At 33.5% G+C, this 17,547-nt stretch overlaps 2 protein-coding genes across 3 annotated transcripts; one reads left to right on the top strand and one right to left on the bottom strand.

The window, feature by feature from the left end:
- Positions 1 to 6,737: 6,737 nt before the first annotated feature.
- Positions 6,738 to 14,837, top strand: LOC107790535 (SNF1-related protein kinase catalytic subunit alpha KIN10-like). 2 transcript variants are annotated; one of them, NM_001325500.1, is given in 14 exon segments: positions 6,850 to 6,995; positions 8,672 to 8,865; positions 10,313 to 10,497; positions 10,580 to 10,762; positions 10,873 to 11,004; positions 11,472 to 11,657; positions 12,421 to 12,510; positions 12,600 to 12,683; positions 12,898 to 12,931; positions 12,933 to 12,943; positions 12,945 to 12,950; positions 12,952 to 13,035; positions 13,358 to 13,594; positions 14,380 to 14,837. In NM_001325500.1, coding segments are annotated over 13 exon segments (1,536 nt in total). In that variant the 5' UTR covers positions 6,850 to 6,995; positions 8,672 to 8,675; the 3' UTR covers positions 14,494 to 14,837.
- A 566-nt stretch (positions 14,838 to 15,403) lies between these two features.
- On the bottom strand, positions 15,404 to 17,028 carry LOC107790536 (uncharacterized). Its single transcript, XM_016612470.2, has one exon. The coding sequence runs from the start codon at positions 16,634 to 16,636 to the stop codon at positions 15,404 to 15,406; it is 1,233 nt and encodes a 410-aa protein (XP_016467956.2). The 5' UTR covers positions 16,637 to 17,028.
- Positions 17,029 to 17,547: the final 519 nt, after the last annotated feature.

Here is a 17,547-nt window from a genome sequence, read left to right as displayed (position 1 = left end):
AAGATTTTATTACTTCTCTAGCATACAGTTTTCTTACTTTTATCATATTTGTATATATGAATCAAGATAAAGCAATAAATATTATCGAGAGCATAAGCAAACAAGATGTCTTAATCAATTGTTTCAAGACACGGGAAAAGTAGAGAAAGGTATAATTTACTTCATTGTGTCACCTCATAAGAGAGGCATAACAGCTAACTCATAGTTTAAACAAAAATATATCTTACTTTCAAGTTTCAAGTATGAAGCTGTCGTCGAAGATTTGCTAGCTAGTCATTTATTAGAAGCACAAAAACCTTCTTCTCCAAACGAGAGAGGAACGTTTAATTACTAGCTACTCTCTTGTTAATTGGTGGTACTGTCTTTTGCCCCCATTGTCTCAAAAGAAATTATGCTATTTTGACTGAATACTCACTTTAATATTTAGATTCTCTCATGAGAAGAAAAAAAAAATCCATATTTTTTTATATTGATCGATTAATCCCACTCTGCTCACGAAATCGTCTTGAACAGAATAAAGAGAAGACTGACTTGATGATTGTTTTAAATTCCTGTCTTGATAGGTAGTAATTCAAAAGCGAATTCAAGATTTAATTTTTTATGATTTCGACTTTTAAAGTCGAGGGCCTATCGGAAATAGTTTTTCTGTCTTTCCAACTTTCAGGATAGGGGTAAGGCTGCGTACATTCTATCCTCCACAGACCCCACTTGTGAAATTATACTGGATTGTTGTTGTTATTGATTTCGACCTTAAAAGTGTTTATCACTAAACTCATCGCACTTTTAAAAATATAGGTTAAGAACTAATATGTATTATTACATAAAATTTTCATGAGTTTTCACTTGCACTATATATATATATATATATATATATATATATATATATATATATATATATATTTGATGTCGGAAAAACCTAAATTATGTAAGAATTAGGTTCACTTTATTGTGAGATAAAACAAAGCCTCACACGCTTCTATTGTGTGAAGTTGGAAAATCTAAACGTTCATGCATGTACTATATATATATATATATATATATATATATATATATATATATATATATATATAGTGTATGCTAGCTAGATATTTAACGATTTAATTGATGGAGTGAAGATATCCGTCGTAGCATATAGGAAAGGAAGGGAATATTTGGGAATTATCGAAGGAAAAACAGATGCATGTGATCGATGGATTATATAATGCAATCTTCTCAAAGCCTCATTATATCACTGGATAATAAAGCAGTATTTTAATATGCTTTCTTGTCATGTGCATTGCCTGCTTATTATTACCTTGATTTCATTTCCTTTATTAATCACTCATATCTTTGGAGCCTCACCACTTATCCTTTCAACAATAAAATACCTTTTTATGGCCCTTATGTAGTCTAACTTATTTTGTACAAAATACCACATGTAGAAGTTGGTCCTTCAACTTTTTCAAAGCTATCACCAATATATACTTCGACAAAAGCGACAATACATATTAATTCAAAACTCCATTAAGAAAAAAATTACCCCTAAAAATGTTAAAAGAATTCGCCAAAAAACTTATTCACTGAGGAGATGTTGATTAATTGTTTATAAATAATCCATAATTTGTAATTGGTAACGGGATGTTTACCTGAACAATATGAGATCTTTAATGAGATGGGAAAAAAGAGACCATTGAAGTTGACCAGCTAGAGACAGGTTAATTATGTACAAAATCTGCTTAATATATTATAAACAACAAGGTTGTACTGTTTTGTAAATTTTAGTGTCTAGTCCATTTGCTCATGACTTCAATGTATGATAACATAAAATATGATCAGAGAAGCATTGAACAGGATCCAGATTAACATAGTTAAAATAAAAAGTGCAGAGAAAATCGCCATCCAATGAGTTGAAAATTTTGAAGCTCCCATTTGTTAATTTCAAACCTTAGCGAGCTTCCTTAAATCTCTCATATTATACGTTGGTCATCTAAATTATAAACAACGAACTTTATGTTATTACTTGTTTATTCTTTATATTTTTAGATGTGGAACCTCTTAATTATGACTCGTATTCGTCCGCTGCAATTAAACGCTAGAATATTATTGACTTTTGGACTCTATTCATTTACATTAGTTGAATTGTTTCTTAAGGGTGCTTCAATAACATACTTCTTCCACTACAAGTTAAATTAAGCATTATTGCTTCTTGCAAATGTTTCTATATGCTATATGCATTCTGTACCCGATGGATATTGGCTATCTGAGCTTTTATTACACAACATCTGGATAGTTTTCCCTAATCTATCAACTATACAATTAACTTTATTCGATGTTAGCTGTTGTTAACCAAAAAAAAAACTTTTAGTGGTTGCTCTATTGATAGTGAATCATGGGCAGGGGCGGCCCTGAATGTTATTAGTAGTAAAGCTTGTGCCTTTTTTCAGAAAAATAATAATTAGTTTATAGGTATTTTAAAAACAAACATAGTACTTTTAATATAAAAGTAAAGTTTTTCATATAAAAGGAAAGAAATTTTTTTAGTATATATAAAGTAACAATTTGATCTACTTAAAAATTGGTAGATAAATATTTTTCCCGTCGTTTCAATTTGAGTTGATTTGACAATATCACTTTTTACTCCTTTATTAGATAATGTATAAAACATTTACTTCCTCTTCCTTAATTTTATATTTTTTCGGTCTTTCTCTTTGATATTCTTATTAACCTTCTTTTTCTAAGATTTTATTTGTTCAAGTATTCAACAGTACTTTTTAAGCTTCCAATAGTTTTATACTTTTGTTGTTCTATAAAGTTTAATCTAAGAACAATACTGTATCATGAAATATTAAATGAGTTGGCTATATTATTAATTGAAAATGAATTATCAAAGGAAATCAATTATAAAAAAAATTAATAACAACTTTGTATCTCAAAAAATTAGAAATCTAAACTTTATATATATATATATATATATATATATATATTTATTTATTTATTTATTTATTTATTTATAATAACTTTCTTTTAAAAATTTAGATCGATCATCTCGTTGATTCGTATATTAACGATGGGGCGAAATGGCTTAGATGGATTAGATCATTACATACGTGAAAATAAGACCAGCTGGAATGTGTGGAAATCTATACCAAAAAGGAAACCATGGGGCGAAATGCTCAACAACACTGAATTCCACTGCCAGCTTCTACTCGTGGCTTCCCCCCACCCCGAAAGAAGAATACCCCGTTGCAAAAATCAATTTATTTTTAAAAATAATTTTTTTATAAGTGCTTTTCTCAAAAGTTACTTTGGTGAGAAACAGTTTTTTTTTGTTAATTAATTTGAAAAACACTTCTCAACAATAATTAGTGTTTTGCCAAATTTTAAAAAAATGCTTCTAAGTGTATTTTTTTCAAAAGTGTTTTTCAAAAAAGTATTTTTGGAGAGAAACTACTTTTTCTGTTTCTCCAAAATTATTTCTGCTTCTCCTCGAAATCACATTTTTCTTCCAAAAGCTTGGCCAAACACTTCAACTTTGAAAAAGAAAAAAAAATACTTTTTTAAAAAAAATAAAAAATAAAGTGCTTCTAGAATTAGAAAAACTTGGCCAAATAGGATATAATTAACCCAAATATTTGCTTACCTAATTGCTTAAATTAAAAGTAACTGACAGATATTTTTTTTATATATATATATATATAATACATATAAACTATATATATTATTATATATATTCAACAATCCTCCATGAGTATCAACTAGGAAAAATAAATAATGAATTTGTGCCGACTATTTCTACAAAGATACCTTTCAAAAATAGAGAGTTCCCAAAATTGATAAACGGCCCATTGTCATCAACTTGGTAGAAATGACACCATGTAACCACTCTGAAGGGCTGTTATTTAAGAATTAGCCAGTGTGTTCTGAATTTTAATTTTTCAGTTTAAAATTTCAGGATAAAAATATTTTGAATTGTCCTGAAATTAAGTTTTTTAATTTAAATTTCATTAAAAAATAAATACTGACTAATATCTAAATAGCATTCCTGAGAATAGTTATCTGTGCACTTAACCTTTAAGTTGACCACATGCATGGTGTAATATATGACAAGTGGTAATCAATACTCTAAAGGTTGATTATATAAGCTAGCCGGAACTATGGACCAAATCCTAGTGAGACATCTTTTGCGAATAAAAATTACCTTACCCACTCAATCTTTTTGGAGTGTGTAGCTAAGGTGAATTATGTGGTAGTTCAGCGCTAGAAAAATTGTATTGTTCTTGTCGGATTCTTCCTTCTCTTTCTCCTACTTGGACATCTCTCAATTTAAAAATTTTAACCCACAAAAAGAAAAAGACTCCCTTTATATGAAGATGTTTAGCTAAATACAAAGTTTAACATATTTAGTTATTTATTAGTCTTAGCATGTGTGTTGTGCGTGAACTTTGTCTGAACAAATATAATATTTTTGAAAAGTACATTAAATTATATGAAAATTTATGTCTGACTAAGAAATAAAAGTTAAAGAGAAAATGTAAGCTCCTGAAAATGATAAATGTTGATTCTATTTAACTAACTCAATAAAGAAAAAAACTTTATCCAATAAAAGGTCCTCAGTTATCTTGGTTAATATATTCAACTTAAAATTTATCTCAGTTTAATAATTTTATTGCTTAAACTTTACAAATTATCATGCTTCTTTTTTGTTTTTAGTTAGAACACATAACCTTTTAGGATTTAAGAGCTTTTTTCGAAAAATTTCTTGAAAAGTTATATGTTCATATGTATTTAAGTTAATTATAGAAAACACAACAGGTCAGCTAACTTATAAGATGTTGTTTTTGTTCTTTAACTAATACGAAATACCATATGAATTATTTTCAATAATTCAAATATTGTGTTTGTGGGTTGCCTTTAAATATTGTATTTATGGGTTGTCTTCAATATTAAAAAAGTAATTAAATTATAATCCTATTTAGTATAAAATTAATTTTTAAAGGATAAAAAATAAATAACACTTCACTAAAAAAATTTGTACTTTAAATATAATATAATTCTTTGATAAGTTCTCCGGTAATATAGGAGTTATTGATGATCCATAAGTTCTTTTAACATAATTTTAGTAATCTATTACCATAACAAGAATCGAACACGTAACAAAAAAGACAAAGAACTTAAAAATTAGGAAGAAAGAATAAAAATGCATACTTACGCCTGCACGCTGAAAGTATTTCATGGCTTACAAGCTTTTTGGTTTCTCGGTGTCTTATCATAGTTGCTACCATTGTTTTAAAAGGCGTTTTTGGGGCGAGGTCTTGCACCAAAAATACCCTGAGACGATAGTATGGGGCGAAAGTCTTAAGAAGCGTACACTCAACAATTCAGGGCATAAGCCAGGGCGTTCAAGGCGTACGCCCGGGCGTTTGAGGTGTAAGCCCCGGAGACTTTTTCAAATTAAAATAAAATTTGTTGAATAAGTCCTTCGTATAATACCCAAATTCTCAAAAGTCAGCTTGGTAATTACTCAAAAGTTCTAAAAAAAAAATTGAAATGTATTAAATTTAAAAGTCAAGACTTTTTTTATTAATTGAAGCCCCAAATCATGGTCTTTCCCAATTTTTTATCTTGTCCGCTAGTCTGCTAATATCTCCCGAAAGCTAAAAATATTCAGATTTTTTTTACAAATACAAAGAAAACTCTATTCTCCTTCATAACAGCAAGTTCAAAGTTCAAATTGCAGGTTAGTCATCCTTTTTGTTACTCTATGTAGAAAACTTTATTCTTTTCGACTCAAGTTACTTGTGCTTCTAAGTAGCGTATAATAGATTATTTTGACTAGTTTTTTGTGGGGATGGAGCATATATATATATATATATATATATATATATATATATATATATATATATATATATATATATATATATATATATTTATATTTATAGTTTTCTTCAATTTTTATGCAATTTTACATGTTTATAAATATTTACTATAATTATATTATTTTATAAAATATTAAAAATTAAATACCTATGGGGCTTACGCCCCGTGCCTCGTGGCTTAGGCCTCGATAAGGTATATATAAAATGTCTCGCCTTACGCCCACGCCTTTTAAAACAATGGTTACTACTTGCTACCCCAAATTTCTAGCTATATCAAGTCCTTTATTTTGTCAAACTTTTGCATCTTGCAATGTGAGGTAAAAGAATTCTAGACTAACGTGGATACCCCCTATTTAGGATCAGAATTTTAATGATATAAAAGTTCTTAGTTGATTTAAATTTCTAAATATTAGGGTTCTTTAAATAAGGAAAAACTTTAATAAGTAAAATTTTAATTGATTTCAAATTCTTAAATATTAGGATATATAACTAAATGACTATTTTGTCTAGTAGAAAATCAATTTTTAAAGGATAAAAAAAGCGAACTATATTCCGCCAAGGGTATTCGTACTTTTAATATAGTATAGATATAGATATAAATAGATATAGATATAGATAGATTATAACTATCGATGAAAGTCAAAAAAATTTAAAATAATAAGATATCACATTAGAGTTTAAAAAATTAACCGAATCTAAATATCTAAAACTTACTAAAAACTATATAGTACATCCAAGAATAGTATGATCTATTGGTCAATAAAATTAGCGAAAATTATTGCTAAGCTTTAAATACCTAGTGAATAGTTAAAATGCCCAAACTAACATTTTATGGAATAAAATGGGTCCGATTTCTTTTCATGAACTAAAATATATCTGGATGACTTAAGTTTAAGCTTAATTTAGGAAATATAACACACTTCAAAAGGAAATTAAAGGGAGAAGGAAGCACTCAACTTCCCTCCCCTTGTATTCCATGAATCTAGTTACAATCTTTACATAACCCAAATGCCGAACCTAATACCTTAATTTTCCCAATCCTCTCTTCTTCAATTTCATACCACTGCTTCTCTTGCTTTCGTTTCTGCAGAGCTCTTCTCCTTACGTTGCTTTTTCAACCTGCTTCATCGCTCCTCGCCGGTGAGTTTCTCAATTTCCTGCTTCAACGCTATCTCTGCATTTATGCAATTCGTGTTTGTACAATCTCCTTCTTTGCGTCCTTGAATTTTCTCAGATCTGTGGTCTCTTCAGTTAAGATATTTGTGAATTTCTAGATTTCTTTTCGCTGTGATAGACTTATTTTGTTTTGAATGGAATTCGCCAAAATAGAGCAGAGTTTGGTATAGCCAAAACCCAGACTAATTTTTAATTAAGGAAAGTTGATTGATTGATTTTCTTTAAAGCTATTTAGGGAAGACAATTCCAGTTACATACAGTTCAACAATTTATCCATGAAACTAGTGTTATGCTACCGTTGAGATTCCTTTTAGGGTTTCGAAATTCCTATCATTTACTTAACTAGGTAAGAGAAAAGCTTGAATGTTGATTTAAAGGTGCCATCTATGATCTAACATCCCGTGGGCGCCTACCTTTAGGAAATATTTGGACTTATAACCAAATTGAAGTTATGTTTTCCTTGCTTATTTCCCCTTTGGTTTGAGACATCTCCTGGATTAGGCTCTACTGATGTATGCAGCTTGTAGTCACTTTGCCGAAGGGCAATTGCTTATGGTTATTGCTGAGGAGCTCATTAACTAGTGGTGCTCTTCAATCATGGGATGTGTTATCCAAGCATCACCTGGATGTCTTCATATTAACACCACCAACAACAAAAAACCCAGTGTAATCCCACATGTAGAGTCTGAGGAGAGTAGTATGTGCGCAGACCTTATCCCAGAGACTATTTATGATAAACCCTCGGCTCAAGGAAAGATGCAAAAGGAAGCAATAGCAACAGGCAGTTACATCAGCAAGATAACAAGAAAGCCGAAGCGAAAGATACAACATGTAATAATAGAAATCTAAAAAATAAGAAAATACAAAACTAACCTTAATATTACTGGTATGGACAAGGAAAATATACGACTACGTACTTACCTTCTACCCTAATTCTCGACCTCTACACACTCCTATCAGGGGTCATGTCCTCGGTAAGTTGAAGCAGCGCCATGTCCTATCTAATCACCTTTCCCCAATACTTCTTTGGCCTACCTCTACCTCTCCTCAGACCTACCAAGCTAACCTCTTACACCTCCTTATTGGGGCATCTGTTCCTCACCTCTTCACATATCCAAACCATCTAAGCCTCTTCCGCACTTGTCTTCCGCGGGGGCCACGCTAGCCTTGTCCCAAATATTTTTATTCCTAAAGTTATCTATCTTGGTATGCTCCCACATCCCTCTCAATATCTTCATATTACATTTTTGAAATTTATACCTAATATTTTGCACTATGTTTTTGTGGTGCTATGTATATGTGTGTATGTATGTATAGTGTAGGATCAAACCTAGTGGAGATCCTCTTGATGTTGTTTCTATGCCCCCTGGGAGATGAACTGTTAAGATAAAAAAGTATTATCTTACGTGTCCCTATTGAGTCAATCGTATTTGCGGTTTAGCTATATTAATGCCTTGTTCCAAAATCCCTAAACTAAATAGGACACATATAAGATGAATATGCCACGTCAGCTTTTTTGTCACTAGTTCATGTGTCACACCAGCTTAATGTACACAGGCATTTACTTTTCTGCAAATGAATCATGATAAATGCCTGTGTACATTAAGCTCTAATTCTAGCAAATTACTCTTCATTGATAGGAAAATGGATGGATCAACAGTCCAAGGTGGGAGCAGCGTGGAGTCATTTCTACGGAACTATAAGCTTGGGAAAACTCTTGGCATTGGATCATTCGGAAAAGTTAAAATAGCTGAACATACCTTAACAGGGCATAAAGTTGCTGTCAAGATTCTCAATCGTCGGAAAATCAAGAACATGGAAATGGAAGAAAAAGGTATAGGAAAACATGTAAATAATGTTTCATTTCTCTACAAGGTCTTGATGGTTTCAAATCAATCTCTCCTTATGCTTGAAGTTGAATTTGTATTTGATTCTTAAATATGCTCAGGTTTCTAGTTAATATTGTCGAAAGGCATGCATAGAGAAGTACAATGGTCTATGGAGTTTTTTTTTTGATGAAGTAAGATGTTGCATTAAAGGCATCAAGAAGATGCAAAGAGTACAAGAAAAAGTTCAGTTTGCTCCTAATACAAAAAATTTAGGTCAGAGCTTGGAGCAAAACCAAAACCAAGAGGAAAAAACTGGCTTTTAAGCCATAGTGAGAGAGCTAATAAAATCTAACATGGAGTCTTTAAGCGCAATTAAAGCATTGGTTTGCTGAAAGGCAAATATACGGAATTTTTTTCTTTTTAAAATATACATATAATGCAAGAGAGAATAATCACAAGTACTTATACACCTTGATGCCTATGTTGAAGCACTGCCTAGGAGAAGTGAAACGCCTAGCGTACATTGCACCCAACTTCAGAGCTGGAGCGCACTTCAGACGAGCCTTTAGAAACACTCTTTCTTACTCATTCTTATGTTTTGAAGAGCGTTGTGAAACCAACTAAAAATGTGATGGCTGGTTATGGCACTTACACTTCCTCGTTCATTGCACATTGGCCCTTCCAAGCTTTAGCCTTTTCGTTTTTATTTGGGAATGGGGAGGAGGGTTGACTTAGATAGCTCGATCTTGCAAAGGTGCACCTCTAGATATTCAATGGACGGAATTAGAGAAACAACAATACTGATAAGCTTTAAAGCCTTAAAGTGAATTAGTTTCAAAAGAATTTGAATATACTGTTAAAAGTCCCAGAGGATATTATAAGTAAGTCAGAAGGTTGATGGTATTAAACCTGGATACCCTATTTGGTTTTACCAACCTCAATCCAAAGTCAATAACCAGGTGTGGGAGTTGCAGCTAAACAATCAACTAAGAACAAACCATTCGATTGACTGGACAAGTTGGAATTAATAACGTCAATCTTTAACAGTTTGTGATCTGAGAGTTCTCTCTTCTTTTCCTTTCTACCATATTCTATCAGAAAGAAGCATGAAGTAGGCAAGTGGAGAGGGACAAGCCCAATCTTTGCAGATGAAGACTGTTATCTAACTAATAAGTTTCCTATGTGTTGCCTTCCTGATTTTCTCGATAAATTTCCTCTTTTATCCCTTTCCTTCTGTCTTTTGATCATCTTTTAGAAGGGAGTGGAAGGTAGATTTGTGAATGATTTCCTATACAAATTGGTAGCTTGTATGTGTATGATGGAGGAAATTGATTTTGCTCTTGACACTGGTCATTACTTTCTCTGAAACCTGGCTCATAGTTATCAGATACTACTTTGTTAGTGGTTTTGTCTATAGACTAATAAGAGTCGTACAATGCTGACATTTGGCAGTGAGAAGGGAAATTAAAATATTGAGATTGTTCATGCATCCTCACATCATTCGGCTGTATGAGGTTGTAGAGACACCATCAGATATATATGTTGTGATGGAGTATGTGAAATCTGGTGAGCTGTTTGATTACATTGTGGAGAAGGGCAGACTACAAGAGGATGAAGCTCGTAAATTCTTCCAGCAGGTGGAGATATGACCTCCTTTCTGAGTTTTCTCATGCTGTTTACCTATTAATTATTAATGGTACTCTTATTCTTCAAACACAGATAATCTCTGGTGTGGAGTACTGCCACAGGAACATGGTGGTTCATAGAGATCTTAAGCCTGAGAACCTCCTTTTGGATTCCAAATGGAATGTGAAGATTGCAGATTTTGGGTTGAGTAATATCATGCGTGATGGTCACTTTCTCAAGACAAGTTGTGGTAGCCCAAATTATGCTGCGCCGGAGGTACTGTTGCATTTAAAATGAGTTGATAATAATATTATTTAGGTCCTTCCCAATATCATGGTACACTGCTTAAAAGTTTGCTTCATTACGATCTTCATTTCTCCATGTAGGTGATATCAGGAAAGTTATATGCTGGACCTGAGGTAGATGTATGGAGCTGTGGTGTTATTCTATATGCTCTTCTCTGTGGCACCCTTCCATTTGATGATGAAAACATTCCCAACCTCTTTAAGAAAATAAAGGTATGCAATTTGTCTGGAATCCACTATTATTAGGTGTTGATCTTCATACAGTTGTTTCGTGAAATGGCTGATGATTGACCCTTGGCGTGACCACATAGAATCGTAGGTTCCAATCTTGGAAACAAAGCTAATTTTCCACATATCTAATGCGTATAGACATTTGAATTGGACAGAATTATTTTTGGTGGGACTGAAGTGAATGCAAAATTTGGCCTCATATCCTACTTTAGGTATTAAATACGTTATTAGTCAGATACTTTCGTGTAGCAAAACTTTTCATTGGTCTGGCAGAACATACTAATGTTCTATCCCAACTTCAGTTTATGGTCCAATATTTTATTTATAAACTTTGTCCTTCCAAATTAAAAACAAAAAAAGGAATTGTCCAAGTGTACATAGTTCATGTGTTGAAGCTTCTCTCTCAACTAATTGCTATTCATGTTTATCTGTGTATTATATGTCTTTAGGGTGGTATGTATACTCTGCCCAGCCATTTATCAGCTGGTGCAAGGGATCTGATCCCAAGGATGCTTATAGTTGACCCTATGAAGCGAATGACTATTCCTGAGATTCGTATGCACCCTTGGTTCCAAGCTCATCTACCACGCTATTTAGCTGTACCTCCACCAGATACGATGCAACAAGCGAAAAAGGTTTGTTGGAACCAACATCAAATGTATTAATGGTTTTAGTCTTTCAAGTTTTTGCTTTCTGCATTTCTTACAGTTCTGTTTTGTGCTTATCATATGAAGAGCTTGCATCTTGACAGAGCCATCATATGGTGGGAATGTTGAGAATGCATTCTAGGATGCTCAGATAGCTAAACGATCAACTTAAGCAACCTCTATTTCCCTATTTGCTTATGCATCTTTGTTGCCTTTAAGGATGTTAGACTATCTCCTTATTCTATCTACCCTGCCCTTCTTCCCAGAGAAAAAGAGTGAAGGAATGGTTAAAGAGAAAGGAAAGGTAATGCTCATTTAGTCTTGCATCTGAGTTTGAATAAGTTTAACAATTGTTTTGGAAAACTGAACCTTGGGGAAGTTGAGAGTTGCTTTGCAACGTTCTTGTTATAAGAGCACATTGCTCTGCTTTCAATATATAATAGCTAAAAAGAAAGGGGGGGAAATCAGACTTTGTTAGGACAAATGTCAAATTTGTCTTGCTGAACCCGATTCCCTTTAAATGCTTGAATATGATATCCTTATTTATCAATCCAAGCGTCGTTTATCTTTTGATACAAGAACAGAGTCCTTTCCTGCTGTTTCAGTGATCTGGTATTACGAATCTTCACTCACCATCTGGCTGTTATATGATATCTAGGGTCTTCTTAGCATTCAATTCACAATTTTACAGCTTTAAATACTGTTATGAATCAGATAATCTTCCCTGGTAAATTAAAATATTTAATTGCAGATTGATGAAGATATTCTTCAAGAGGTGGTCAAAAGGGGATTTGACAGGAACAGCCTTGTTGCCTCTCTCTGCAATAGAGTTCAGAATGAGGTTGTGTTACGGATCCAACCATCTTCTTTCTTTTTTTTTTTTGGTTAAAATAATCTGAACAGCCAGTTTGACATTTTTCAATGTTTCAGGGTACTGTGGCGTACTATTTGCTGCTGGACAACCGCTTTCGTGCTTCCAGTGGCTACATGGGAGCTGAATTCCAGGAGACTATGGTGCGTTTTGCATGTTTTTGTTGAACGAATCTGCAGTATCTTTGTGATCTGTTTCAGTAAACAAGGAGCGCATTTTCTTACCAATTTGTAATGGACCTCTTCCCTAAAAATATGGTGTTTTGAGCATCTAATTATTTAGTTAAGCTGCATTTTTCTAATCCTATCTTTTCTCTGAAACAATTTTGCTTATGGATGTTTTAATATGCCATTACAGGAATACGGTTATCATCAAATAAATTCAAGTGAAGCTGTTGCTTCCCCTGTTGGGCAACACTTGCCTGGAATAATGGATTTTCAACAAGTTGGTGCGAGGCAGTTTCCCGTCGAAAGGAAATGGGCTCTTGGACTCCAGGTTTGTGGACTTTCAAGCAAGTCACTATACATTTATCTTATTTAGTTATTACCATAAAAATGTGCGGAAATTGGTTCTTGTTAACCAGTGGAGGGAGGGAAAGACAGTGTTTGAGAACTTGGTTCTTCATAGGTTCATGTGGAACGTGTATCAAAATTCTTACGAACATCGAGAAGATCTTGATTCATCGGTCAAAATCAGTTATTGTTCCATTTATGACATTTGCCAATTGAATGAGTTCTCAATTGAACTCCTTTAACTCAATCTAGGTCTTTATTCTGATAAACAATATGCTACACCGTTTGTTTTGGCTTTGCATTAGTCTCGAGCGCATCCACGTGAGATAATGACAGAGGTTCTGAAAGCTCTGCAAGGACTGAATGTACGTTGGAAGAAGATCGGACCCTACAACATGAAATGCCAATGGGTTCCTGGCGTACCTGGCCATCATGAAGGCATGAGTAATAATTCCATACACAATCCATTCTTTGGAGATGATTCAACCGTCATTGAGAACGGTGGTGTCACTATACCTAATGCAGTGAAGTTTGAAGTTCAGGTAATGAATATCCTGCCATTCTGTATCTAGATTTCATATGCCTGTGAAGCGCTACGTATATGGTCGTTCCTTTAAGACTGTGTTAAGAAGATTTTGCATATTTTTACATGTAGTAATATATGATTTAAAAGTGAAAAGTCCCACATACAAGGGTTTAAAAGAGTTAGAGAACCCAACAAAAAGTATGATTATCTTGAAGGTCATTGGATAGTCTATGTTGTGGCATACAAATGAATGTTAGAGCTCAATTATGATGTAAACAGCATCAAATAATTTTTATTTTTATTTTTGATAAGCAAACAACACAGAATAAATTAGGTGAGAAAGAAATCTTCTCCATGTAAAGATGGTGAAGTATAATGTCCATGATCGGTGGACGGCTTACTATGGAGGTCCTGAAGCAGATTTTGTGAGTGCTGTTGTGTGTTTAGAGCATATCCCTGAATTTCAGTGAATTAATTGATGTTTGTGGCATTGTTTCAAATTTCTTGCTTGATTTTAGTTAGTATTCCAGTATGTTTTAGAAGCAAATCTGGATAGATTTTACTTAAAGCACAAACCTTACTGAATAATATAGTCTTGGACTTCTATTGAAGGTCTTGTGTTAGTATTTCTCTCTTTTGAACACTATAATCCAGTTAGTCTATGCTGTGGTGCTTGAGTGACAGTACATTGTTTGGATGACCCTTTTTCTCTTTTATACTGCTTTAAATATCAGCTAATCAGCTTGGATATTGTTGAAATTCCTTTAAACTGAGTTCTTTTAAATTTGTGAACGATTGCAGCTTTATAAAACTCGGGAGGAGAAATACCTGCTTGACCTTCAAAGAGTACAGGGTCCACAGTTCCTTTTCTTGGATCTCTGTGCTGCTTTCCTTGCTCAGCTTCGGGTTCTCTAAAGTCTGGCAATCTTAATCTAACCTGGAAAACTATTGATGCTTGCCTAGAGAGCTAGTCCATGTATATAATTGGTATACCAGCTCAGTTACAAAAATTTCTGTTGCTAAATTCCACCCTGTTTTGTCAGAGGTGCCTAGCAAATCTTTTTGTCGACTCTCTAGGAGTTCTAGCTTTTCCCATCTGTAACGTGCTTACTATAGTGTTCTATTGTTCTCGGTTTCCTGGTGTTCAGTTAACAGACTGAACTAATGGGAAGCATTCACAAGATGAAGAGTCATTTGACACCTTTTGTATTGTTTGGCTTTAATTTATTAGTGTGCTCTCGTGCACCTCTCTCCTACTTAATTTATTATTCTTTTAGGTTTCAGAGGATTTTCTTTTCTTTATGTTCTGACAATCTGTAAGTTTACAGACCTTGATCACTCTAAGATAAAACCACTTTATGATAATATTTAGACAATATGTTGCGTAAGAACATGATAATTTTGAGATGAAATGAGGCTTCAAGAACATAGTAATAGTTTTCGAACTTCATATGTGCTTCCATTATATTAATTCGAAAAATGTAAACAACAATGTCCCTTTTTCTTTTTATCCACATACAACTCATTGGAAAACCATGAGGAATTGACCTAATTCAAATTTGAAGAGATCAAAAGTTGGACAATAAGTCGCACATTATATTCCACAAACCAACTCGTATGAATTCTAAGATAACATCTAGATTTTGCTTAAGATGCATTTTGTTTTGCCGAGACCAAGATCAGTCAGTGTCTACTGATCTTGAAAAAGATAAACGAGAAGAGAGAGTAATCTTCATCTTGACCCTGTGAAAACAAAAGTTACCTGATCAGACAACTACTAAAAAGAACAGAAATCAAGAAAATATCCCTAGAAAAATTGTTTTTTCTAAGTAAAAAAGGCGCAGATTGGTGGTAAATCAATTGAGCTCCAGAGAGACAATTCACTTTCATAAGTAATCTCTGATAAAGAAGATTGTCCTGTTTCCGATGAGCTTTGTGAACTGCATTCAGTTTCATTAATTTTCTTCTCATCCTCTTCCTCCTCTTTACGATTCCTTTTGCATGCATTTCTGAGTCTGCTTAATTGTTCACATCTTTCTCTCTGCACAACTCCTCCTGATTTCAGCTTCAACTTTAAGCATTCTGTAATCCCATTGAATGCATAAAGTGATGCTGAGAATTTCCTCTCGTAATTCATCCTCCTCATAGCCTCACTTATACATGACTCGTCTCCGTAAAATATCCCCTGCTGATCCATTGTGTCTGTTGAATTAATCTCTTCAGCTATCTCAAATGGTGAATAATAACATGACGATCCAATTTCATCAACAAAGTGGAAATTAATTGGCTCTACATCTCCTATATCAGTACTATCATTTTCCTCTTCAATCTCTTCTTCGTCTTCCACAAGATTATTATTAATCTCTCCACCACTCCAGTTAATTTCATCGCTTTTCATCACAGGCTGAACTATGCTGTAATCGTTTTCAGTCAAGCATGCCTCCAAGGTGTTTGTGAAATTGTTCGTGTTAATTGCACTCGTATTGCTTATCATGTTGTTATCAGTTATCTGATCTTCAGGGTCTTTGAGATACTCCATAAACTGTGAATCCGAAAAATAAGCTGTTTCATCTCTGTATTCCTCTAACTGTTTGTCCTGATCATGAATTTCCACAGGCTCAGAAGAAGCAGCAGAGGTAGCTGCAGCTAAGGAATTATTTCTAGCTTTGAGTCTATTAAGAAGAAGGTTGGTAATTTTTGAAGGAAGAGCTGGAGTAGAAGAAGAAGATGAAGAACTAGGCCAAAAATTTGTTCGAGTATTGGCTCCACGAAGTAAACAAGCAGCTTCATCATATGCCCTTGCTGCTTCTTCAGCTGTGTCAAAAGTCCCTAACCATACTCTTATCTTTTGTATGGTGTCTTTTATTTCAGCAACCCATCTACCTGATGGCCTCTGTCTAACACCCACAAATCTTTTTCGTGCTCGCCGCGCTCCCCCGAGCGCGGCTGCAGCCGCTGCTTCCTTTACCATCTCGTTCCAGGCTGCATTCCCAGCTTGATCATCATTGCGAGTTTTATTTTCACCAAGTCCCTCACTGGCCCGTCTTTTCCTTGCCATTTTGCGAATGTTAAGTGTTGGGATAAGTAAAATTAGATAGATCACAAGAGTGAAGAATTGTGAATTAAAGTCATGGATTTGTGATAGTTTTTATGCAGAACTAGGTTGGTGAAATGGTATGTATTTATATGAAGAGAGAAGGGAAGATCCTGTCAAATGATAAATAGAGGTAGGAAGTTTCTTTGCACTTGTTAAGATGGATTTTTTTGTTCTTTTTTTAATTATTTATGCTTCTTGTGATAACATATGGAGGGTTTCTGTTTGTTATACAGAAATCAAGAATAAAAAGGATTAAATTTGGAGAGGGAGTTGTAAATAATAAGATTTAATAGTCAGTTTGACCCAGCCAAAGAGTGCAGTTTCTTGATTCTTCTTCTTTGTTTATGTTTTAAGAGATGTAACTTGTTTTCTAGGATAAAGTATGCGGCATGAGTTGGTCACTACAATATATGTCACTTGTCTTCTTATTATATAAACTACAACATGAAGATAATTAATTCAGATTATATGTCACTTATCAATACATTTATTAATAATTTTTTTTGTTTCTGATCTTCAAGGCGATTGACATTGAAATTATCAGTTATGAAAGAGACTTGGTGCATCATTGTTCCGTGCATGAAACACACAGGAAACCATGGTGCAGAATGATGCTTAATTGATCATCTCCTCAAAATAGCCATTTGGTCATTTACTCTTCGGCACGCTCTCATGTTATTATTTGCCCTATTTAATGAGTTTAAGTAATATACATTGTCGGTGTACAAATCAGGTCATCTTTACCTATTATAGCAGATCATAAGTTGAGATTATAAATCTTCATTTTAAGAAGGCTTATCCATAAACATTATTTTGACGACTTAATGGTATAAAAATAATTGTATACACTGATGATATTGTATAATACTTTG

The sequence above is a fragment of the Nicotiana tabacum genome, chromosome 17 (assembly GCF_000715075.1).
Source record: "Nicotiana tabacum cultivar K326 chromosome 17, ASM71507v2, whole genome shotgun sequence".
In the NCBI taxonomy this organism is placed as follows: Eukaryota; Viridiplantae; Streptophyta; class Magnoliopsida; order Solanales; family Solanaceae; genus Nicotiana; species Nicotiana tabacum.
This window is presented reverse-complemented; position numbering and strand designations above follow the sequence as displayed.

Excerpts from the sequence above, each read along its gene's own strand:
- LOC107790536 (XM_016612470.2), bottom strand. The coding sequence starts at position 16,636 with ATGGCAAGGAAAAGACGGGCCAGTGAGGGACTTGGTGAAAATAAAACT.
- LOC107790535 (XM_016612469.2), top strand. The coding sequence starts at position 8,676 with ATGGATGGATCAACAGTCCAAGGTGGGAGCAGCGTGGAGTCATTTCTA. Across the intron at positions 8,866-10,312 it reads CATGGAAATGGAAGAAAAAG|TGAGAAGGGAAATTAAAATA; the intron begins GTATAGGAAAAC and ends GACATTTGGCAG. Across the intron at positions 13,595-14,379 it reads CAGTGAAGTTTGAAGTTCAG|CTTTATAAAACTCGGGAGGA; the intron begins GTAATGAATATC and ends GAACGATTGCAG.